Raw genomic sequence first — 24,788 nt, forward strand, 5'->3', positions numbered from 1 at the left:
ATCAGACGCTTCACACTGATTGGTTCCCTACCACGCATGCAAAAGCTACCAAGCTGCCACAGCACTCCAAGCTTATAACACTATAGGCTTCTTGTTCTCTTACAATAAAGTTAGCTGAATTCACAAAGGCATATATATAATAAAGGTTGGAATTGCTGCTGCACTTTTCTCTGTGGATCTTTGCTATTGTTCTGCATTTTATGGCCGTGCTTGGGCATCGCAATGCTCTTGTTCTGCCAATAAAGACTGAAACAGATAGAGAGTGAGAGAGAGAGAGTGAGAGAGAGAGAGAGAGAGAGAGGGAGGGGAGGGCTGTGCCTCGCAGTGAGAGAGAGTGTGGTGGTGGGAGCGGTCTGCTCTTCCTCATCAGACTCCTTGTAACCCTCCGTGCTGGAGGAGCGAGGAGGAACCTCTCCTCTGTTTGTTTAGCCCTCTCTCTGCGGACGCACGGATAATACCACACCACGGCTGGGAAGATGTTTTTTCTGCTGCTGCTGCTGCTGCATATGCTTACCCTTTACACTCTGAGCGTCTTTAGCGGAGCATCCGCCGCTACTCACTGTGAGTATTTCACCTCCAAGCTCACCTGTAAGCTCCTCTCCTCTCCAGTGAAAACCGCTGTGCGCAATCAGACAGGAGCTGTTCGAACCGGGCAAGTTTTTACGCCTGGCTGGTACCTTTGTCCTCCCGGTGTTGCGTTGGGAGCATCGTGACTGTAAAAGACGCAGCTGTTGTTGGTCATGTGAATACTTTGTCGAGGTTTCCTCTGTGTCAGCATCATGCGGATGAACAAGTTGTTGATACGTCCTCGCCTGTGTTTCGATGAAGGTCAAGCAAACAGGTCCATCTGTGTTCATTCACAAGTGTAACGCAGTGTGGAGCGCCTGCGCTCACTCCGCAGCCGCAGGTTCCTGGCGCACACACGCTTCATGTGATATTTTTAAGAGTGGCTCTTTGGACATGTTTTGCTGGTATGTGTTGAAGAGAAAACTGCTGACTGGTCACAGCTGTAGTGCACAGACGGCTGCTGTTATTGGTCCACTCCTACGTGAAAATACCACGCGCGCGCACACGTACACACACAGAGCCTGCTGAAGACAGATTGCTTCTCCCCAAGGGTTGTCATTTTAAATTTGGAGCCAGGACAGTTTTAGCTTTGTGTTTAATTGGATGAGTGGTTCCAATAATGTGTCTCTGAATTTATGGAGATTAGAATAATTCTGATAAACCATCCGTCATTTCAGTCAATTTCCAAGAATAAATGACCGAAGTTCACTGTGTTCAGCTCCTCAGATGTGTGGGCTTCTGCTATCTTTGGTTTCTGCTATCAGTATTAATGATTGATGAATATTATTGGGGTTTGACTAGGACTAATCAAGCAATCTAAAGAAAGATTTTGGGGAGGGTTGTACTTTTTTAAATATTTTATATACCGAATGATCAATGGTAACTCAGTTATCTAAGAAACATTGTGCACACTGTAGACATGTGTATGTGTGTGTTAGCTATAGAACCTATGTTTTTCATTTAACCTTGTTGCAAGATTTCCTTTAGAAATCTGCAGCGGGAACAATGAGCAGAGCTTACATCCATAAATCCGCTCTTCATACCCAAACTGAAGACAAATCGTACGGACATAGATAACTAGTTTTATGAAAAGTGTTTTCCTGATACACACACTGGGCTCTTAGCTATTTCTTATATTTAGTCACATAACAGGAAGTTATGTGTTTTTACATGAAATGTGTGTTTTATAAAGAAAATGAGGTAGATGTCTTGAGTCACCGTGGCTGAACAAAAACACACTCTTTGTTCCACGGTTTACTCAGGGGTCAGATTCCCACGAGGTTTCCCGTGGATATCCCTGCCCACCTCTCCCCTTATACACAAATTCCAATTTGCGGATTGTCAAAATGTACCGATTTAAAGGTCCAGTGTGTAACATTTAGGAGGATATATTGTCAGAAATGGAATATAATATTCATGTATGTTTTCATTAGGGTATAATCTCCTGAAAGTAAGAATAATTGTGTTTTCGTTACCTTAGAATGAGACATTTTTATCTAAAGAAGGAGTGGATCCTGTTCTACGAGGCCACCATGTTGATCCACCATTATCCTACAGTAGCCCAGAATGTACAAATCAAACACCTCCTACAGATATGGCCTTTTGCGAGTTTCCCAGCCACCATAGTTTCTCCCACATGCTTGATTTGGAGGGTGAGGCAAGGACGTTCCCATCAGTAAATATACTGCTAGATGCCAGCAAATCCTTCAGTCCTTTAGGACATTCATACTCCCCAGAGAATGGACCTTTTAATTTTGGACTCTCTAGCTTCCCTTTCAGGCCAAAATATCATTTTTGCACACGATTATATATAATCTATTTTAAAACTATAATCTTAAAATCATATTTCAATGTTTTTTGGTGAGCACATATGTTCATTCTCCCAAGGCAATACACATTTTTTTTTAATTTTTAAAAAAAAATGTTTAATCACAATCCCGCTAGCTGTACTCTTTGGACAAAGTTTTCATTTCTAGCCCTACAACTACGGATAAGTCATCATTAGTGTTCATGTCATTTGTGTTCTGCAATGTATAAATCTTGTTGTGTTGAAAATTTAAAAAGTGATTCCCAACAGTCAATGACTACATGTGATCTTTTTTGTTTTTGAGCATTACAGGCATGTGTTGGGTTTTAAGCAGTTCATGTTAAAGTGAGGAACTGAGCTAAACTAAGCTGCATTACTCATTAATGACAGCCCGGTGGTTCTCAAATGTGTGCAGTGATCGGCTCTGACGTTCTGTGCTGAGATGAAATGGTGAGATGTTCCTGGAGGTCAAAGAGCTGCCTTCATATTTACCACTGAGAAACCAAAGGGAGGGGGGCAGAGATGTGTCATGGCTGGTGTGTGTTTCTCTGGCTTTTCAGACAGATAATGGCGAGTACGTCACTGGATACGTCAGCGTTCAATCTGTCATATCCTTCAGTAAGAGTTAATTGATTCTGTATTGGTGTGACCTTTACGCTAACGGAAATATGACAAATCCTCGATATGACAAATTATTATTTTTCTTTATCAATTATTGTATTAACGCAGTAGAATACAATATTTACATTACTACAATACTGGCAAATTAGATAACCTTGGTCAGTAACAAGTAGTGTAAGGTATTTCAGTTCAGTTTGAAATGTATTAATTACTTTACATTTGGAGGTATGTGTAAGAATTGGCCACCTGTTGAATTCATACTCTAAACAAATAGGTGGCAGCATATCAGCAAAAAGTTAAGCTGCCGTTGCTATAGTTAGCTTAGTCAGCCATGCAGCTAGCAGTCCTGTTAGCTGACTCTGCCTGTACTGGAAGGTCGGAGCACCAGAGTGTTGGTGTTAACACCTCTAGCACAGGAGCTTTGGACCACCATGAGGAGAAGGTTTTCAGGCCAGGGGCAGGATGGAACCCTTGCTCGGATGTTGGCCAGAAGCAGTGGCGGATTGGGCACCAGAAACGGAGCGGGCAACTGAACTGGGCTCCGAACATCCAAGACCCACGAAGACCAGTTCGACGACAGTGGCTCTGATAGGACCTCGACTCTGGGGACAACGAAGACATGGCTTGTTCAGGTGGGGACAGGAGAGGCATGAAATGGGAGCGAGAGGACAGTCGGCCAGGAGCCAAACTAATAAAACGTATAGACTGAGGGCAGACAACACGCAACAGTGACTCACTATCGCCTCTTGAGGTACAAAGTGGTATTACGAGACACGCCAGGGCTAGCTGGTTAGCATAGTAACTTCAGTAGATAGCAATGCAACATAATACATAGATGTCTTACGTTTTAAACTAAAATCTGCATCTTTAACCCGGTACAGTTACTAAATATGACATTTTTGAGGTTGATTGTCCGGTCAGGAGTTGGATGGTAGGCTTGGAATCAGTTTTGTCTTGGTGCATTCAGTAACCAGCCTAGCTAGGGAACTAGGGACTTAGCTTAGCTTGGTAACATCAAACTGTAACATCAGGCTAGCTGCTTGATAAACTACAATGTCTTGTTTACTGTTTCTACGCAACTTTAAGGAGATGTGGGCAGCTTGTAAATCTGCTCTCTAGAGTAAAGTCATTTAGTGACTTATGCTTTTGCAGTTGAGTAATTAGTGAGTTAATGTAATTACTTTATCAATTAGTATTATATTCTGAGTAATTGATTACAGCAGTTCATACATATGTGCATCCCATGGTTGCAACTAATGATCATTTTCCTTATTAATCAGTCTGATAATTATTTTCTCGATTAAATGATTAATCATTTGGTCTATATAAAATGTCAAAAAACAACAACAACAACAAAAACGGTAAAAGGGATTATCACTATTTTCCAGAGCTCAAGATTATGTCTTAAAATGGGTTGTTTTGTCCAGAAAGTCTAAAACCAAAACATATTTAATTTTCTATAGCTAATATAAGAGAAATGTAAGTGCCAAATAACTGACTAATTGTTTCAGTGCTAATGTACCTAGATATTTGTATCTACAGCACATTTATCAACACATTGGTTGTTGTCATATCCTGTTTGACAGTGCTGATGAGAATAATCCTATAATCTGCTTCACTTATGTATAGCACCTTTTTGTACTCTGCAAAAACAGCACTTCTTGAAACAAGCCATTATTCTTAAATATAATAAAAATTTCGTATCGTATTTTCGTATTTTGTATTGATGGGGTAAGACTTACTTGGATAGAATTCTTAAAACTGGCATACAAACCTAGCCACTGAAACGCTGTAATGGACTTTAAAACCAGAAGAAATTCCAAAAATGTAAGCAAGTTGTGCTTACTACAAGCAATGAAAACTCAGTTGTTTAAGATAAAGAAAAGTAAAATAAGTATTTTGGTCACTTTATTGAGCTGAATTTAAAAATGTGTAAGATTATTAGCAAAAAAAAAATTACAATAAGACACAATTTCTCAAACCGCATAATACAAATAAGTGACTTTATCTTAAATGAAGGCACCATGAGCATTTTTTTGTTGTTTTTTTTAACAATGAAAAACTAAACAGCTGCTTCAACATGCTACATTCTCTTAAACTAAGAAGTTGTGCAAGTGTTCTTCCTCTTAAAATACTGAAAATAATCTTGTTCCTCTGCTGGGATATTATGGAAACCATTGCTGTAAGTTGTTACTGGTTAAATCTAGCTCAATGTTAGCTGGAATATAAAACAAAGTTAGATATATTTTTTTAAAACCAGATTATCTTTCTAATGCAAAAACTGCTTTACAAGACTTTTTAGACAAAAAATAAGACTAATTTTCCAGAAACAAGGCTTTTTTACTTTCTAGAGATTCCTTTTTCAGCGTGTGTACAATGTGAGGCTTTTTTCAGAGAAATGTTTCCTGCTATAAGTGGAAACATGAGTGTTTTTAAAGTTGGCTTTTAGCCGGAAAGAGCAAAAGCTTTCATTACCAGATGATATGACACTCTCCTTCACCACAGGTCTGAGGGGGGAATATTGCTACGCTTTCAGTCATTCCCTCGCAGCAGGCAGAGACCGCTGCACCACGCATTCATCTTTAATAAGCTGGAATCTGTTTCCGATGTGGCGAAGAACCACACACATATATTAACTTTGAATTTCATGCTTCAAGTTAGCTCAGCGAGCAGATACTTCACAACTAATTATTTGCCATCTGAAGCACCTAGAACGTGCTGGCGCAGAGCTGGCAGGAATGACGGTGTGTGTGTGTGTGTGTGTGATGGAGATGATGCACCTGCAGATTCACTCGGCTAATGAATGTGAAGCAGGCATTCAAGGAACACCTACTGATGTACACATTCAAGGCCTGATGAATTTATCAAAAGGTAAATGAGGCAGAACACTGCTGTGTGACAGCGCAGGCACTTTTCCTTATGTTTAAACATAGAGTGCAGTTCTTAGACACAACCAACTGGAAGGAATGTGCAGTGTACACATCCGGACTGGCATAACAATGTGCTATGACTGACATTATATTGCACGACATATGCAATTCAACGACAGTATATACAGAAATAGTGTACAGTATGATTATGTCATGAGGATTACTCTGTGTCTGTGCATCTTGTATCTTTTTAACGTCAATTATTTTTCACTTTTGTATTTTGTTATGCCATATTTTAGCTGTTAAGTGGAAAAATCCATTCATAGTTTTGAACTAAAGTATTTCCTCTTGAGATTAAGCCGACTCAAACTGAAACAACAGTAAATTTAAAGAGTGGGAGCATTTTCAGTACATACTCACTAGTAATGAAAATATTAAAAAATCCTCTGGTAGTTATGATGAAAACTCTTAAATCTTCATGAAAGATAATCAGAAATGACTGAAAGACAATTGTTTCACAAATTGCCAATTTCCTAATACTGCATGCCGGTGATTCTCAAAGTGGGGTCTGTGGCACTCTGCCAGGGGGTCCTTTTAAAGTTTTCAGATGCATTCATTGGAATTATCATGTTATAAAAAAAAAAAATATGTTTCAAATATTTTTATATTATTGTTTTTTTATGTGTATTTACAAAAGACGTAATATTTTAAAGAACAATATAAATACCTCATAGATTATTTTCTAATCTAACATATCTGTAACCCTCAAAGTATTTGCTTTTGCCATTAAAGCATGCATCAGTGGTATTCTATGTTGAAATGGTGCAAATATTTTTAACACTTTCAAATACATTTATCTTGTGTTCTTTCACATAACTAAGACTATAGACAATAGAAGTGTCAAATTATTCCAAGGGACATACATGAGGGGCTCCCTGGCATATTCTCTATCCTGTAAAATGGAAAAGTTCCCATATATTTTAATTTTGAGGAGGACAGTTTGGTTACGGGCAGATTACTGCATTTACTTTCTGTAAAAAACCAACAAGATTATATTTCCACCCCGATTAATCTCCGTCAGAATGACTTGATTTTCAAAACTGAAGTTGAGTAAGGAGCACTGCCGCAGAGGGCTGTGTGTTTATTCGGTTAAATTGAGTAAATACAGCATTTCAAAGCTCCTCGCATGATCTCTGACTGACTGCTGCTCTGCGGAGACATGAAATGAAGAGAAGTTTACAGTCTTTATTTCATCTTTTTGAGGCGTTTTGTTTCTTCTGATGTATTTCTATTGAATTATTTGGCTGTGTGGCATGGAGACGACACACACACAGATGCTGCTGTCTTCACTGTTTCAGGTATTATATTCAATATTTAAGTGGATAAAACGTGCAGTTAAATAATTCAGTCAGTGTGCTATCATGGCCTATGTATTTTATATCAGCATACTGATCTTCATTAGGCCTGTCACAATGACTAATTTTGTTGGACGATATATTGTTCCAAAAAAATTGCAATAAACTATCTTGTTGTCAATCTAATGATGAGCATAATAATGCAAGTACACCCTTTCAAAGAGCAATGAACTTTTAATTTTTAAGAATATTTAGACATTGGAATTGGAATATGAAAAAATATTAAAATATCCTCGATAAACAAAACCAGACAACCAAAACAACAACAAAACCTGCACTTATATTAATATTAAATAAGGCTGTGTATTGGCAAAAATGTGGCGATGCGATACGTGTGTATATATCATAGCCCTCCATTACCTTTACAACACTGTCGTCTAGCGGTTGAGGGTCTAACCACAAAAATCTATTGTGTTTTTGAGAATTAATACAGTATCACAAAATAAAATATCACAACACGTTATTTTTCGAAATTGTCTTACACCCTTCATATTAAAAATAATCTAGTAATGGTAGGGGAAACTATGCTGCTTATTCTGGCATCACGTTGGCTAAAATGTTGATGACATTCTTAAATGATAAGCCGATATTGTCATAGGTGATAATTGTATTGTATCATATCGTACGATCTGGAACAATTCTGTAGAAATATTTTAATGAATAAAATAACCAGACATGTATTTTTATCTTATCTTGTAAATTAAATAGTAGTGACCGAGTTTTTCAAAGACTAATGCCGATATCAAAATTAAGGAAAGTAATTTATAATTTCATTATTCCAAGCAATCTACTTTACATGGTTATCTTATCCATTAATGTGTTGTTTTAGATTCAATTCATAAAATAGAAAAATACATTGGTTTATGCTGTAGATTTCAGAACGTGACTGATATTTAAGGGAGAGTGGGATACAGTATGTTAGAAGATACGTCATTCAACTGCATTATTATAATGTAACAATATACATACAGTAAGTAACAGTTTTAGAGTAGATTTGGTCTCATATAAGATGGGAGAAAACATTTACAGCAGGATGTATGAGAGTTATAGTACAGGGCTGGAAACTAACCTTCTCATCACTTTCCCAAAACTCACAAAGGGGAACACTAACATTGTTCCACAGCAGCCACACTGACACACCGGATGCCTGCAGATGTGTCTGCAGACATTTTTTGTTCATCAGTATTGTGAACACCGGCATTGGCTGATGTTGATCGTCTCAAAATCTATGGCAGATAATCGGCTCAATCAATCAGTATTAAATAGTTTAACATTTTAAGTACTTATTCACTTTGATTCAAAAATCCAATTGCTCTCATTGATTTACAACATTGTTTACAATGGATTATTCCTTTAATATCCAGAGATATTAAAGGAATAAATACCATGGAAAGGAAAAAAAAAGTTATATCATGTCACGATCTCCATTATTATATCACCTACCCGGGAAAAGAAGCTGTTAGTGACATGCTTATATTTGTTTTTACTGTCAGAATCTTCAGAAAGCTGATGGTACTATGCTTATACTGTCCTCTGCAGTGTACAGAACAAAATATTTTTTGATTGTAATGAGAAAGAAGAAAAGGCAATAGACACATGATATCAGACTATTTAGAGAAATAATTTCTTCCTGGTCCCTCAGGAGCAGAAAAAAATCTATTGTGATGAATATGGCGCCAGTGGAGGCCTTTCCATTTGCAGCTGTGTTGCGACACTGCAGCAACTCCCAGTCTACAGAGTGCAATGAATATGCTTCAAATGGCTGTAGAGTCTGTAAGTTTCATCCTCTATTTATTTTCAGTGTTACTGGCAGCGAGGTCTGGAAGGATTATCAACACCCACTTTCTATCGACTGTGCCAATGAGATTGATGCAATAATCAGCAAGGGACGGTCACAGTGATGAAAAATGAGACAAAAAAATGATTTATTTTTTGAGCATTCAGAATCTAAAATGAAAAAAATTAGGTGTTAAATTAAGAAGAAAAAAAAAGTCAAGGCCTGCTCATACTCGCCTGGCCAGATTTTACATTCCGCATAGCACAGTTTATTATTTTGTGTAATTACATTGTGTGATTACCTGTGAATTAGACACAGACCTGCTTGTGCACACGCTATGATTTGATATTGATTATGATGTATTCTCGGGGAACTGGAACAAACACTTATTATATGGAGCTGCTGGTTTACGGGTTTGAGCAGCAGTGTCTCCAATCAAAGGCTTACACTGCTCTACAGAAAACTGAACGCCTATAGACCCTGTATGGTTCTATATCAGTGGTTCCCAACCTTTTTCCTCAAGGGAGCCCTTTTTTATCATTTAGTAAACTGACAACCCCTGACTCAGGGACATGTTTTATGGATATTTCATATTATATTTAGTGCATGACAATAACAGTAGAGAACAACTGATAAACTGTACAATGAACCTAAAGAGTCAACACAATAACTGCAGGAAGTTTGCCTGTCAATGCCATCATACGTCAGCATTGTTTGTTTTTTTTTGCAAAAGCTGTCATAAATTGACATTTTATCCAGTTTTAAGCCAAATTTTATGATACACTTTTTGGATCTTGTTTTTTTTTAACTCTATATTTTAACTGAATGAAAGATTTAAGTCATCAGACACATGGATCTTAAGCTATCAGAGAAACAAACTGAGCTAATGTTAGCAGCAACTTGGCTCAAAGGTCCTCCAGGAGTTGCTTTCTCTGCTGAACAGCGTCGGAGAAACACAGATTTTTAAGATGAAACTACTTTATTAAATGTTTTTATGAAAATATATATTTTTAAACAAATGAATAGGGATGTCAGGAGACCAGGTACTTCGGTACCAAGTCACAAAATGTGAGGGTACTCGTTTTTCTACAGTAGGTATCGGGAATTCAATTATTTTCGGACCTGACGGGGCTGCATATACGCCTACATGCAGCCCAAAGCATCTCTCCCTCCCAAGTAAGTATCCACAATTGATTAACTAGTGGATAATCTCCCTTCGCTCTGCCCCTCCAGTGTAGTGACAGTCGCACATGCCTTGTGGAGTTGTTGTTAATAGGGAATAATCCTAAACACAAGGTGTGATTTTTGGGAAACTTTACAAAACATACTGCTGAAAGTCAACAGAGACACATACAGACAGAGAGAAACTGCTTCTTTTTTTAAGTTCTCTTTAAATATCCTTAAAATCAAGAAGGCTTTACAACCTCCTGTGACACCTTGGCAACCAGTAATGGGGACCCCAGACTGGAAAACCAGCGGTCTAGATATTACCAGATTAGAAGTCAATAGTTTTTTCATTACAGTATATTTTCTCTTCACTATTTAGACATTGGCCATCCAAAGGTAACTACTTAGAAGGATTTAATCAGCTAATACCTATTTACATTTACAGAGTGCAGACGTTCTGGAGTGCATGGAACAACAGATTTTGTCATTTAATTTGGACGACTTGTAGCCATCTGTAGGCAACCAGCAATGTATTCTCAGTGTGTAAATATGTTTTTTACTGTGTTGTTGTTATTGTTGTGTGTAATCAGTCCTTATTCAGCCTGTTGCAGCAGCTTTGAACCAGTAGCAGAACAGACTGAGGGCGGCACACTGACACAGGCATCATATCTATAAATGTGTCTTGTCTTGAGAGACTTCCCATGCACCACCACACTCACATACGAAGCACTACATAAAGCTATCAAACCAAGGCTCAATCATCTTTTTGCACTGGTGTGAAACTCCCTCAACCTCCATGAAGCATTCCTTTGAGACAAAACTGATGCTTATGAAAGCCTCTTTTTTTATCTGCACCACACCATGAGAACCACTCTCTGCAAACGTGTTTCCTCTTGCCTGAACTGAATTCAGCCTACTAAATCAATACTGCTTCTTTTTACTTGAAAGTAAATTATGCTTTTTATGGCTGTCTTTATGTTATAATATTCACCCTAATATTACCCTATTACTTAAATGTAACCCTAATATCACAAATATATCATACACGTTACCAATATATTAGGCCTTAATGATTGCTACCTTTGTAATTACCACATTTTTGAGCATTATTACACCTTTGTTAACAAGATATTATCCAATTTTTACCATGTCTTTACCATGCTGTTGTGTAAATTCTACAGAAAATCAACACAAGTCCTGTTTCATTACATTCCTGAATGAGGGCTGAATAATTCATGTTTGGCAGATGAGATGTGTATAATCACTAAAGCTGTCGATAGCCCAGTAAAACATCCCGCCGGCTGCCTGTAAATGCTCACAGGTCCCTTTAGATTATATGCAGCGTTCAGAGAAATGAAGTGCTACAGTAAACCAGGCCGTGTTGCCTCAATCATTTGTATCGATGCGTGCTTCCTTGAATTCAGCCAGCATATGGGACTAATTGTCAACTGATACCTCAGCTCCACTCGGGCTATCACTGAGCAGAGGTCACTGAGCCCCACAGCCTGTTAGTCCATGCAAGGTATCATATGAAGCTTTATCAATACCACACAGAGGTCTGAGGCCGCTCTGATACCAGATACTATCGCTGTACCCTTTGATATTATTGACTCTGTGGTCTGTGTTGACTGAACTTACGCACCATCCAACAGGCTGCCTTTGCTGGTGTGGGGTTTATCACTGCTATACGAAGGTGCTATGCATGTGGTTTTAAGTGTTTTATTGCCCAATAGCAGAAAATAATCAGTGTTGATCAATACCAGTGAAGTAATGGTTGAAACCAATAGCCAAGTAACACATTTCATGCTTTTAGTAATTTCTTTCTAGCCTGTAGACTTTGCTGTGTGTTGCTGACAAATTGGTCACAATAATCACTCACAGAACATTCATAAATGAATGACTTATTTATCCAGCGAATATACAAACACTCTTTCATTTCTTTGTAATTTAAGATTTTTTTCGACTGTATGTCAGGTAAATTGAGCTATTTGAAAACATAGGCTGTGGGGCTTTGTAATAGGATTTGACATTTTGTAGATTATTGATTTATCACATATTGCTGTGTTTCAGATTTTGTTTAAAGCTGGTTTGCTGTAATTTTAGTTTTTTCGACCTTTTTTGCAAGTTTATCCTTTCCTTTATTTCTTCTTTTATCGTCCATGACCATGATGAACAAGCTGAATTGCTCTCGTTGAACCACCATGTATTAATGATTAAATGAATGAATGATTCATCTGTCAATGGAAATAAAAAAAAGATGATTTGTTCAAGAAAAATTGTGAAACGCAAACTGCACCAACTGTGTAATGATTTGATATGATTCCCAATACTGGGTTCACAATACGATTTTCTTATAGTTTCTTTCGCAAAATAAGGTTGAAGACAAAAAATATATACATCTTCTCTTATATTTTCTTGATCCTATTTTAGAATCATTTTACGTTTCTCAGGTATGGTATTAACTGCGCAGAACAATGCCTATTTCCTTGTCTTCATAAAAAGTGGAACTGGTGTCTTTGCACCTTGATACCACCATTGATATCATTATTAATTTTTCATTCACCGATTTGACTCTTCACATATTTGTATCACAATTTAACTGTCTTGCGATGTATCTTTATATTACTAATGGAGGGCTTGATCCATTTATTTAATCAGTTACATTCTCTAAGACTTGACTGCACTTTGCACAATAATTAATTTCATTTTTATTTCACGAAAATTGCCACTTTTTGTCTATGTATGTATGTGAGTTGCACTCACATTTTGCAGCTGTAACTTTAATCACATGGGTTTGATCCACCCAGACAGGAGGATCAGGTCAGATTGAGAAGCCTGCTCTGCTCTATACCCTATCTCTGTTCCATGTTCTATTTTTAGGAAATCCCCTTGGCATTTTTTCATATCCAACTGTTTGTACATTTCCTGAGACTTGATATCCAAGAGGAAACTCAGGCTTCCTCATATCTGGTGAGCCATGTTTATTTGATTTGGGGCGTGCGGTCGTCTTCAGGTGCGATTATGCATCTGCAACTGGAGCTTAAAATATCCATCCCATGCGTGCTACAAATGGCACTTTGTTGTGATAATTGAGTTTGATTTCTTTGTGGAGCAGCATCTGTTGTGCTCTCATATTAAGACAGGCTTGCTGATGAGCAGAGGGGAGCAGTGGAAAAAGGCTTATCTGTTCAGTATGGCTGAGGCAATGCCACAGTCAAACACTGATTCTAATGTATTGCTGACAATGAAGAGGCTGCGTGGGTAGCTTCAAAGATCTCACGTTATTATCACGACTGGAAGTGAAACCTTTCTTTCACTGCTTAGGCGCCTGATGTCGTTCCTTGAATTCAAAAGATCATTTCTATGAAAGTTAATTAGATATTTTGATTCCATGTGACGCAGATTTTGATTTTGATAAGTGATGAACATCTAGCAGGCCAAAGAGCAGAATGAGAGCACACTCTGAATCTAAACGTGTCTGTACGGTTTAGAAGAGGAAATCTTTTAAAGGTAAGAAAGGTAGTAAATGGTGCCAGGATATTGAAAAAGAGCATCAAATGATAATGCTGGCAATATTCTATATTTCTCATATCGTCAAGAAATCTCATACAAAGACTAAAACCAACAAATGATTGATCCTACTAATAATTGTTGTCCTGAAGTCAAACCCCTCTTTTCAACCAAACGTGTGGGAGAAACTGGCTGTGAAACGAAAAACACAAAGGCCCAATCTAGAGCCAGTGTTTGGTTTGTTCTTTCTGGGCAACTAGAAACATGGCAGACTCCGTAGGAGAGGACTCGCTCCCTCTGTGGATAAAAACTGGTCATTCTAACAAAAACACACTTTCAGGTGATTATACATGAATGAAAACATACCCATGAATATTATATTCCATTTCTGCAAATGGATCTTCCTGAATGTTATGCACTGGACCTTTACTTAACCTTTTTAGAAATAAAACTGTATGTATGTGAGCCTTTTATTGAAGATTTGTATTATTAGTAGGAACCAATAAGCCTTAGCATTGTTGATTTTGGTAGGAAAACCATAGACTCCTGTCTCACCTCATACCTGCCTCATACTTAAATGAACCTACACACTCCAAACCACAAATGTATTTGAAAGGACAACTTTTGATGTCAGTCAGAACTACAGTTTGGAGTGAATGTGCAGGCACCACTCTTTTTCATCTATTATTTTTATCGCAAACACAATCAGTGATAACCTCTAGTGTGCTGCGGTGAATGCGTTTACATGAGCATCAGTATCCTGGTTTTAGTCTTATCCTGTTTTTGTTCTTGTTATTCAAGATAAGGTATTACATGGACCATGAAAAACCTGGTTATTTATATTCCTGTATGCATAATAACAACAGTCTCCAGGTTTCTGATCGTCTGTTACAGGTGGGTCTTGGTTTCCCAAGAGTGACGCACACTCCATAACCATTTCTTTTTTATTCAGATGAAGATGTTTCAGCCCTCTGGCCTTCTTCAGGTTCAAGCCACACCTTAGTGTGATAGGCCACACCTTAGTTACACAAATTATGGTAATTAGATAATCATGGTCCACCAGTAGGGTGAGTGAAAAACAACCAAGAGGCCTTTAGCAGTGACAGGAGCTAAAGCCAATTAAATTGCCTCAAACAAAATGCCAAGAACCATGTCTCATATCACATATAGAGATTTAAATTATACATAAAAGTTTTTGGTTAAGTTACGTTAAGTTACCTCTCCTTGGAGGTAGGTATGTTATGCTTTCATCTCTGCCTTGTTCTATAGCAACAGAGAATGTTAAGATAACCAGGATTAATTGTTTACATGCCACAGTATGCTTGTTTCTATCAGAGTACTCATACTGTAGCATATCCAGGTTTCTCAAAACCAAAACGTAACCAGCATACTCCAAAAACCCAATCATATCCAGAATACTAGAGTGAATTTAAACACACTCAGTGTCAACAGGAACACTTCTGTGGCAGCCTCTGTTTGTTATCCTAGCACTTCCGTGACTGAAGCCGAAAGCTCTTGCTGTATAGCTGTTGATGTATTTATGATTCCAAGAGAGATTAAATTCCTTCTCAGCTAGCAGTTATGTGCATGTGTTTATGTGCATGTGTTTATGTCCATGCGTTTGCACGTCTGGGTTAATTTGGCTATAAGATCCAAGCCCATGAGCCTCGCATGGAGATCGTGAGTCAGCTTCTGAGGATTTTCAGTTATCCCACAGACCGCAGAGCAGCTCCGCAGACAAATCTTCCTACATCCATAAGTCCTTGTGACTGACAGCCAGGCATTTGGCTCAAGACCAAATCTGTAAACAACAACTGGGGGTATAAGACGTACATTTTTCACATGGAGAAACCTTCTCTGCACTCACATCACGAGTCAATCTGAGAACATGTGGTTGGTTTGTTTAATCTTTTTTAAGATGTCAAGTATATGGTCATGCAAAGGTTGGATTGAATGAAGGAGCAAAGTATTTTTTAAAGGGGTAACCTCACATCAGTGAGGTTTTGTCAGCTCTTCAACCAGGGATGTATCATGCAAGAAAGGTTGGATGGATGCAGATGGAAGAGGGGATAGGAACAGTGAAGAGTTATCCTTCAGGAATCAAAAGTTGGATCTGGAAGACTTTTAACAGATTAAGAGTGCTGTGCTTGCATAATAACCCCAGTTCCAGTAGTGGTGTGTGGAGATGGCACGCCACTGTTCTCATTTCCCCGATGAACATCTGCAACTGCATTGCAGCTCAGCCATAATTTGAGTCTTGGACAAAACAGCTTGATCCACTTTAGTCACACTTGAAATCAGGATTAGAGAAATCTCTTGGCAAGCGATCTGAGAGCAGTCAAATCAGGTCAGTCGAAAATTCGGTGGGACGCTCAAAAGGAGAACGAGATCATGCTGTCAGTTCTGCTGTGCTCTTGTGTACCAGATGGCCACTCCAGATGTGCTCAGAATCCATCTCAACTCGAGGTAGAGAATGGCATCCAAAAACAAAAAGCCTCTTGCACTCAGAGGAGTGAACTGCACACTGATGGAGAGAGTGCAGGGATAATTGTAATCAGGCCGGTGCCAGTTTTCATTACGTTCCCATATACAGGCCTTAATGCAGCTCTGCACTCAAGTGAGACGGCAGAGAGGCTGTTGTGCGACTCGCTGCTCTTATTGTGGCGGACGGGCCGGGCGGATCAGAGGAAGATGAGACTGACAGGTTTAGATAACTGGACTCTTAATCTGTTCCTGCCTGTTGGACGTGATGTAATCTCACACAGTGGGATTAAAAAGAACACACACATGCACACAAAAGGAGCCCTGGCGTTTTTCTGTGCTATTTTCAGGGGTCACCGCATGGGTTAATAGACTGTTTGAGGTATCCGAGAACTGGATAAGTGAGGCAGCCTTGTTATTTTTCCCAGTTGCTTGCTTTAAAACTCTACCACTGACAGGTGAAGATGCTCTTTGAACCAACATGTTCAACTGCTCAAGGATTCATTTTCTATTATTTCTGTCAGCTGAATAAATCCCAGTGTGGCAAGCAGTGAAATTCATTCAAAACCATTCTTCAAACAGTCAGATTTTTATGTGAAATACATTATATGAACTATAAGCAATAATGTCAATGTGTTTTTAATTGTCAATTGTTTTTGTTTTCTTTTATAGATAATTGCAATGGTCCTCTGGTAGCCACCTTGCCCTATTCATCCTTTCAGAGCTCCTCTCAGTCCTCGGTCAGTTATGCTGCCTACAATGCCAAGCTCAACAGAAGAGATGGTGAGTATGAGAGAGCATGTTCTTGCATGGATTTAATATTTCTACATGCTTCAGACAATTTAGAAATTAACAACATTTGCATATCATAAATTCTGGAATTTTGTGGAAATTATTCTTTTTTGTGGAAAAAACATATCAGACACAAATTATTGTTCCAAGTTGACTATTTGTATATATGTCTTAATACATGTCTGGAAGGGATCGTTAATATTTTTATTAAAATGAGTCCTGGCTAATAAGGAAGTCCTGGCTAATAAGGAAGTCCTGGCGTCCACAGAATGAAGAGAGAAAATTCATTGCTTGTAGCAGGGCCATAAGGAGGTCCAGGGTTGTTGTCACAAGTGCACTGGCCCCTCTTGAACCCATCCCAGAACAAGAGTCATCTGGCCATAAGCAAATGGAGTGGTTACAGATGCCAATTTAAATAGTTGCACTTTGTTCCCCCTTTCTTGTTACTGATTGGACATTTGAAATAGACAGAATACTGTAATTTGATCCTGAATGTACTGAGACACAGTCTTGTCATTATCCTTAGTCTCAGTCTCTCCACAGCCTCTTGGGTAGAAGGGAGCTGCTGTTGAGTAAATAGCATTCAACAACTACAGCCCCCATGAGCTTTGGACATACGTCATATATGCCATCGGAACCTAATTAGAGCTACAGTTGGTCAATGCTAATGATATAATTATTTTTAGGCAGTAGAAACAGAACGAGCATTAGTAGGTAGTTTATATATGAACAGAACAAAAACAGTTTAATGTTTCAGTTTTCCAGAATGACAGACACACTGTGGAATACATTGTGGATCAGAGGCTAGCTTGTTGAGCTACAGTGGCAGTATAAGTTTAAAAGGCAGGCTGTACACATTTCAAAATGAATCAGCTATTTTCCAAAAAACTAAGGATCTTCCCTGTGGCAGCTGGACTGTAACTTCACCTTGAAGCCTTTTATATACAAACACACTCTGTGTACTTATCGAGCTCAGTGGCGACTGAGCGCCAACCACAACAATCCACTGTTAATCAACAATATCGATGTTTAATGGATCCCTTCTGCCTGTATCTCTCTGCCCTCCTTCAGGGGCGGGAGGCTGGTCTCCCATGGTGACCGACCAAGAGCCCTGGCTCCAGGTGGACCTCAGAGAGCAGATGGAGGTGACGGCTGTGGCCACGCAGGGTCGGTATGACAGCTGGGACTGGGTCAGCAGTTACTTGCTTCTCTACAGTGACACAGGCCGGGCCTGGAAACAGTACAGGCATGAGGACGGTGTAGGGGTGAGCAGCATTTAATCAGCTTTCTGTGCAACTTTGGATTCATTGATTTGATTTCTTGATTCAATAAAGTGGCACATATGTGACACTATTGTATTCATATTCAGTACATGCAACTTTTTTGCAGGATTGTTATGGTCAGACAGATCATTAACATTCACATTTTGCCTCACTGTCACATGAGATACCTCTGTTTAATGATGTTTTCTGTGGATCAACCTCTTGGTGACGTTACAGGTCAGGGTGTGATAACATGCTCTCACTTTTTCTGACACGTTTCAAGGTGTCAACGCAATCATTAGACTTTTTTTGTCCTCCATGTATTGTCACAACTTGTTATGTTGGCCTTTACAAGGACTCAGGGTCTAAGAAAATAGCCTTATGTTGGCACATGCCATTAATTCTTTATTGTGTTTGCCCCAGTTCTGTCACGGGGCTGCTCTGAGATGTTAATTTGTTTTTCTGGGACTTTTTCTGCTTGGCAGTCCAATTAGCAGAGTGTGTAGTTTCCCACTGCTGCAAAGTGGACTTTTTTTCCTAGTGTTGAAATTAGAATAGCAGAGAAACGTGGGTGAACATTATGTCTAGTGTCGTGTATTTAATTATTTACCTTACCCCATCCTCCATCTTTTTAAAAAGGCATTATATACTGAAATGTAATTAAAGATTACATAAAAGATCATGATGTTGAAGGAGACGGTCTAACTCTTTTGAAGCCAAGACTGAATGTAAATATTTCATACACTAATACTACTGTCACTAAGACTAAATGTGTATTAAACAAGCGGCAGCCTCCAGCCTCCGTAGCCTCCGCAAATGAAGCCAACGCTGATTTAACAAAAACTGCAGTTCCTTGAACAGCCACTTGAGGCTGGCTACAGAAGTGAGTTAATTTTCATAAGGCCCAATATCAAAATGCCCAACTCTATAGCAGAAATAAACATGTTTACATGTTTAAATTATATAACGACTTTAAGTCAAGCATAATTAAGGGCATTGCCGCTTTGAGGGAAAGGTGGGTGCCATCACAGGTGGCTAGTTTCAGTAAACAGGCTTCATTCAGCCTGCTTTAGCTCCATCTATGCTCCACGATTTGCCCATTATTGGAGCTGGCGAAGTCAAGACTGCCAAGATGACGAGCTACATGACAGTTCCTCAGAAACCTATGGGTGATGTCGTAGATACTACTACCATTTTTATTTATACAGTCTATGGTATTAATCCAATGACGAGTCCCCAACAAATACACTATTTACTTCTGTGTTTAAGTAATCTTTACTAAAAACTACAGTTTACGCCTTTTTTTTTCTGTGAAAAAGTACCACACCCTGGGTAGATTTGATGTCTTTACTCCCAAAAACAATTAGTTAACTTTAGAATGTGCAAATGTGAAGAACAACAATCAACTTCAATAGGAATCGCTTAAAGAAATGCATTGCTATGAATAATTCAAGCAATATTTCCTTATTCATAATAGAGGGTTGAAATATAACAATAAGTTGAATATTTATGAGCATTATGAGCACAGGCTTTATGTGTAAATTGTCAATTTCGGGGCCCTGATGGGTGTGGGGGCCTTGCGCAGAAGCTGAATCTGCTGCTACCTCTGAATGTTGAAGATTTCATGTATCATCTGGCAAAACTGCATAATTTGTTGTTGTTTCAGATATCTAACCAGAGATTAATTTGTTTGTGTAACAAGTAACATAAATACATTTTTAATTAGTGGCAGAAAATACAGTTCTCCACAAAGTATATAAAATATTTATAGAGCAAAGTCAACTAAGACATTTCCTTTATGTGTTATATGTTCAGACCCGGCTCTAAACAGCATGAGGCCTTGGCAAGATTTTCTCTTTGGGGGCCCTCCTTACTAGCTGAGAACTATACAATTAAACCACAAAATATATGTATGTATGTATGTATAGTTAAACTGTACATATACTTATATGAATCTATCATTTGTTTTAGGACAACATGATAGCCCTTCAATATTGTGAATTGTACTACCACAATGTAAGATTAAGAATAACATTCCTGCATGTCTATAAAACTGGGTATAATCCTTGCATGTCAAGGCAAGGTTACTTTTGAGGTATTTTTGCATATTTTTAGGTATATTTGATAGTGACAGATGAAGAGGCAGAGAGGACAAGGGGAGAGAGAGGCGTGTGACATAACAAAGGACATTTGCCATGTGGCATGTGCTGTAACTACTCGGCTACCAAGGTGCTCCAACCTTGCATGACATTAAAGGTCCAGTGTGTACGCTTTTAGGCATTCGTAGCAGGGCGTACGACTAGCGCCCCTGGGCCTGATTGCAACACCCTCCACTCACGCCCACTGCCTCCCAGTTGCAAAGGTGTGTAGGAAACTACCAAAACCGCACTATCTACGAACCGACGGTGATTGTCCATTCTCGGGCTAGCGAAACCATGGCAGTTTCAATAGTAGTGGCACTCTGTAGAAGCCGGACCCCGCTCCTCTGCCCACCATGAAAACAGCTTATTTGAGGTACAAAAAACACATCAATTCTTATATTCTTTTAGCAGATGTTCCGATACCATTTTTCCCTCCCCGATACCATTTCCATACTCCCTGTGCTTGTGGGTATCAGGCCCGACCTACCGAGGTACCGATCCGACTAGCCATATTTTATAAAAAAAAAATATCATACTATACGCTGCATGACCGATCATGATTATCATATGTGGCAGCCTGCGGCAGGTTAAACCGCTTTGTAAAACATAAGTGTCTCAAATACAGCAAATTCCAATTCATTATTTTTAAAATCTTATCTTTTAAATAAACATCTTTCATTAACACGTCTGCTTGTGTTAAACATTAGCAACACTCGTGCCCCTTAGAGATTGTTAATCTTTGCACAGCGTTCACGTTGTCGCAAGCTCTTACCTGGTGGCGAGCATTCCCAGTGTGAATACGTTGCACACCGCGCTGACATGAATACCACCCGTCGGCTATTAGCTTAGCTCCAAGCTCGCGTCAACCGGCTCTGACACACGTGATCAATTCTCCTCGTCCTCTAAGAACAGCAGGCTGCGGTTTGCAGCCACAGGCGCCCACTGTGTTAGAACGAGGCGGCCAAAGAAGAAGCTGTACGCAGAGCTCTAACGGCGAGCTACACCAGTAAAATAGAATTACTCCAATTTGAAATAAATCACCCGTCAGGTGGTATGAATCGGTGGCCTGCGAACTACAGTACCTCGCCGATGGGGGACCGATCCCAGCATCTTCGGACGAGTATCGGAGCAATTTCCCGATTGATTACTACTCTATTCTTTTCCTAAGTAGTTTCCACAAATGAGACACACACAAAAAACAACATTTGTGCGTAAACATGCTGCAGTTAAAGATGCTTCCTTAAAAATGATGCCCTCAGCCTTAATCAGAATCAGAATCAGAAATACTTTAATAATCCCCGTGGGGAAATTAAATTAAAATTAAAATTAATTAAATTAAATCAGAGCTTTCAGCAACATCCTTGAGGCACAAAGTCTTTCTAAACAAAACAGCTTTCTAACCGGAGTACAGGGCAGGCAGCTGATGTATCCAGTGACTGACTTGTTGAAATATCATGATAAACAGCTCAAAGCCTCTTCCACACACTCTCAGTCCTCATATCATTATGTCTGGAAAGGGAAATAAAGCTGCTGTGCAGTGGGAAGATGAGACATTATGTATAGATATTACCAAAATGACCTGCAGCTATCACCCTTTGTAAGTGACTCACAAGAGAGAGAAAAGAGAGTACGTTATTATATTTCAAATATTAAAACTCATATGAACTCTGCTACGGCATACAGTGCCGTGTCATACCAGGCAAAACAGGCATCATCCTCTGAAACCTGGCAAGCTTTATATTTGTGTTTCAAATACACACTCACACAGACAATTTTAGCCCCACATCTCCACACTTTTCTTTGGTGTTCTGTTCTATTACAGATATTGCAGGATGAGTGGCAGCCAATTAGTCTGCAATCTCTAATGAAACTCACACCCAAGCTGACTGACTAACGCTTTCACCAAGACCTTGCTGATAGTAACTCACATCCGTCTGGCATTTTAACAAGTGAAGCTCAAAGGTAAAGGCTCACTGCCAGACACTGAACTCAGAGGGACTAATGAGAGAGCAGCAGCTGCTGATATGGCTGCTAGCTCTCAGCCGCTCTGAGCTAATGCCGAGCCAAATTAGCTCCATGGAAAAATTAGCTCTATAAGAAACTGGGCTAAAGATCGATAATCCTTCTGCGATTCTGGCAAGACTAAATGGTATGGAACAAACAAATACTGTTAGAGAGGATTTCTCCCTGATGATGACTAGAGAAAAAGTCAAGGAGTCACCAAAATCAATTGCAGACATCCTCTGAGGGCCATACCAAATTATATGGCAACCTGGACAGTATCTGTGGACATATCTTGCTCTACATCATACTGTTGGCATCTTCATCCTTAAACTCCACCAGTGGGTATTAAAGGTCTAGTGTGTAATATTTTGGAAGATCTATTGGCAGAAATGGAAATTAATATCCATAGGTGTATTTCATGAGTGTATTATTACCTCAAAATAATAATTGTTGTGTTTTTATCACCTTAGAATGTGCTGTGTTGAGTCTGCCATGTTGAACTGCCCAGAATAGACAAATCAAACACTGGCTCTACATAGGGCCTTCAGTGTTTTGCAACCATCATACTGTTGGGTGATTGGATTACTAAATTGGCTATCTGCTATCTGTTTGTGTCTATCACAGGTTGTTTTTTTCTTTGGATGATTTTACGGTGCAATTATGTTATTCTATTTTCTTAATTTAATGGTCTGCCTTTGAAGAATGAGAGCTGCTGGACTGTTACTCCAGGGAAAATGTGGACATGGCAGGGACAGGCTGGGACAGGCCAGGGGAGGGAGGTCAGAGGGACAGCGACAGTGTGCAGAGCCAGAATATTTTCGAGCTTAGACGTTTAGACACCAGAGTCGGTGATTGTGGGAACATTGGAAAAACTAATAAAGTGATTAGTTGTAATGAGGAGTTTTATTTTGTTTTGTTGCGGCTTGGGCAGGCACATGCATGTGTGAATATATTGGCTATTGCTGGTTATTGGACAGTTGGAAAATGTTAACACATTGCCCAACCCTACAGTAGTTTTTCCTACAGGCTTGGAGTGGGAGGGTGAGGCAAGGGTGTTTTAATCAGCAACTACGCCTTGACATTTAGTGAAACATAAACACATATTACCTATTCTTCCTGTGCAAACAACAAAAGGTTTACACAGTTTCACCTTTGGTTTGATTTTGTCTCTAAATGCTGTACTGATTCTCTGCAAAGCTTGTTGTTTGGTAAGAGGAACATGTGAAACAACAGGAAGACACTCTTCTACAAGCTGATAATTAGAATCTAATTAAAATGAATTATGTCTGTGGAAGGAATGAATTCTAGCTCTGGTCCCGATTGCCTTCATTATCCTCGAGAAGCCTTATTTGAAAATCCCTGTTTTACTTCAGCTGTGAATGAAACTACTCCTTAAGGGGGAGATTGAAACACTGATTTTTATGCTTGTTAGGTGTTCAGGTAGATGGGAATCTAACAAGGATTAAATGTGTTTGCTTGAGTGCTGATGTGTAATTTTACTGCTCCTAGTTTTATTTTTTCTACAGCCGTCTCTCTGTTTGTTGGTCAGTTGGTTTCATTTAGCACCCCCATTAGGTTCACATTTGTGGTTTTGGGTGAAATATCTAAGGTGGTTGACATGTAGATATAATCAAGATCATCAGATAATGAATTCTAATAACTTTGGTGTGGTGGCCTGTCAGCTAACCTGCAAATGTTACCTGCTATACTCAAATCCAGCAATCAGTTTGTGTGGTCCGCCATCTAGCACGTCAAGATTAGATTAATTAATGTCCTGGCATGCGAACATCTTGGTCCTCTGCACGCGAAAGCAATCTATGTAAAGTGTACTCTTTGTGAGGTAAAGGCTTGTGTGTTTCACGTTCAGTTTCTTTTCCAAAGTTGAAGTTTGCCACTACTGTTGGAGCAGCTGATAACTGCACAGCTTCTTCCCCATTTACAAAACATCATTGTAAAAGTAACGTTACACAGAAAGTAAAGAGAAAAGTAGAAAATTGTACACTTCTTAGCATATCTTTCATTCAAACTGGTGCTGGTGACTTTGCGTGTACATCAGCATTTTAATCTTGCCACTGTGAACATGTTGCTTGTAATGATGCTTAACAGGACCCAAGTGCAGAAAACACACCACAAATGTAATTTCTGCATTTCTATATTTCTTTGCTGAAGTCAACACAAAAACAAAACAAATCTACCAGACATTAATCTAAATGAATGAGTTTAATTTGACACCAAACTGCCTGGCCACCCCTCTTAACCTGCCGCTGAACATAACTACATAACTACTACATGTTTTAAAATTAATAGGCATATGATAAGGCTGATCAGACAGACTGTAAGCTATTACTTTCTGCTAGCAGGATTGAGCTCACTA

The 24,788-nt window shown here is 39.1% G+C and overlaps 1 protein-coding gene across 1 annotated transcript in view; it reads left to right on the forward strand.

Annotated features, from left to right (window-relative positions):
* The first annotated feature begins 345 nt into the window (after positions 1–345).
* LOC118338698 (contactin-associated protein-like 5) overlaps positions 346–24,788 on the forward strand; it is an 87,996-nt gene continuing 63,553 nt past the window's right edge. Inside the window, exons 1-3 of the mRNA XM_035675990.1 lie at positions 346–561; positions 16,888–16,998; positions 18,079–18,272. Coding sequence (XP_035531883.1) covers positions 477–561; positions 16,888–16,998; positions 18,079–18,272 — 390 coding nt within the window. The 5' untranslated portion in view covers positions 346–476. The remainder of the gene's footprint in view (positions 562–16,887; positions 16,999–18,078; positions 18,273–24,788) is intronic.

The sequence above is a fragment of the Morone saxatilis genome, unplaced genomic scaffold, assembly GCF_004916995.1.
Source record: "Morone saxatilis isolate NCDOM2014 unplaced genomic scaffold, NCSU_SB_2.0 Contig5, whole genome shotgun sequence".
Taxonomy (NCBI): domain Eukaryota; kingdom Metazoa; phylum Chordata; class Actinopteri; family Moronidae; genus Morone; species Morone saxatilis.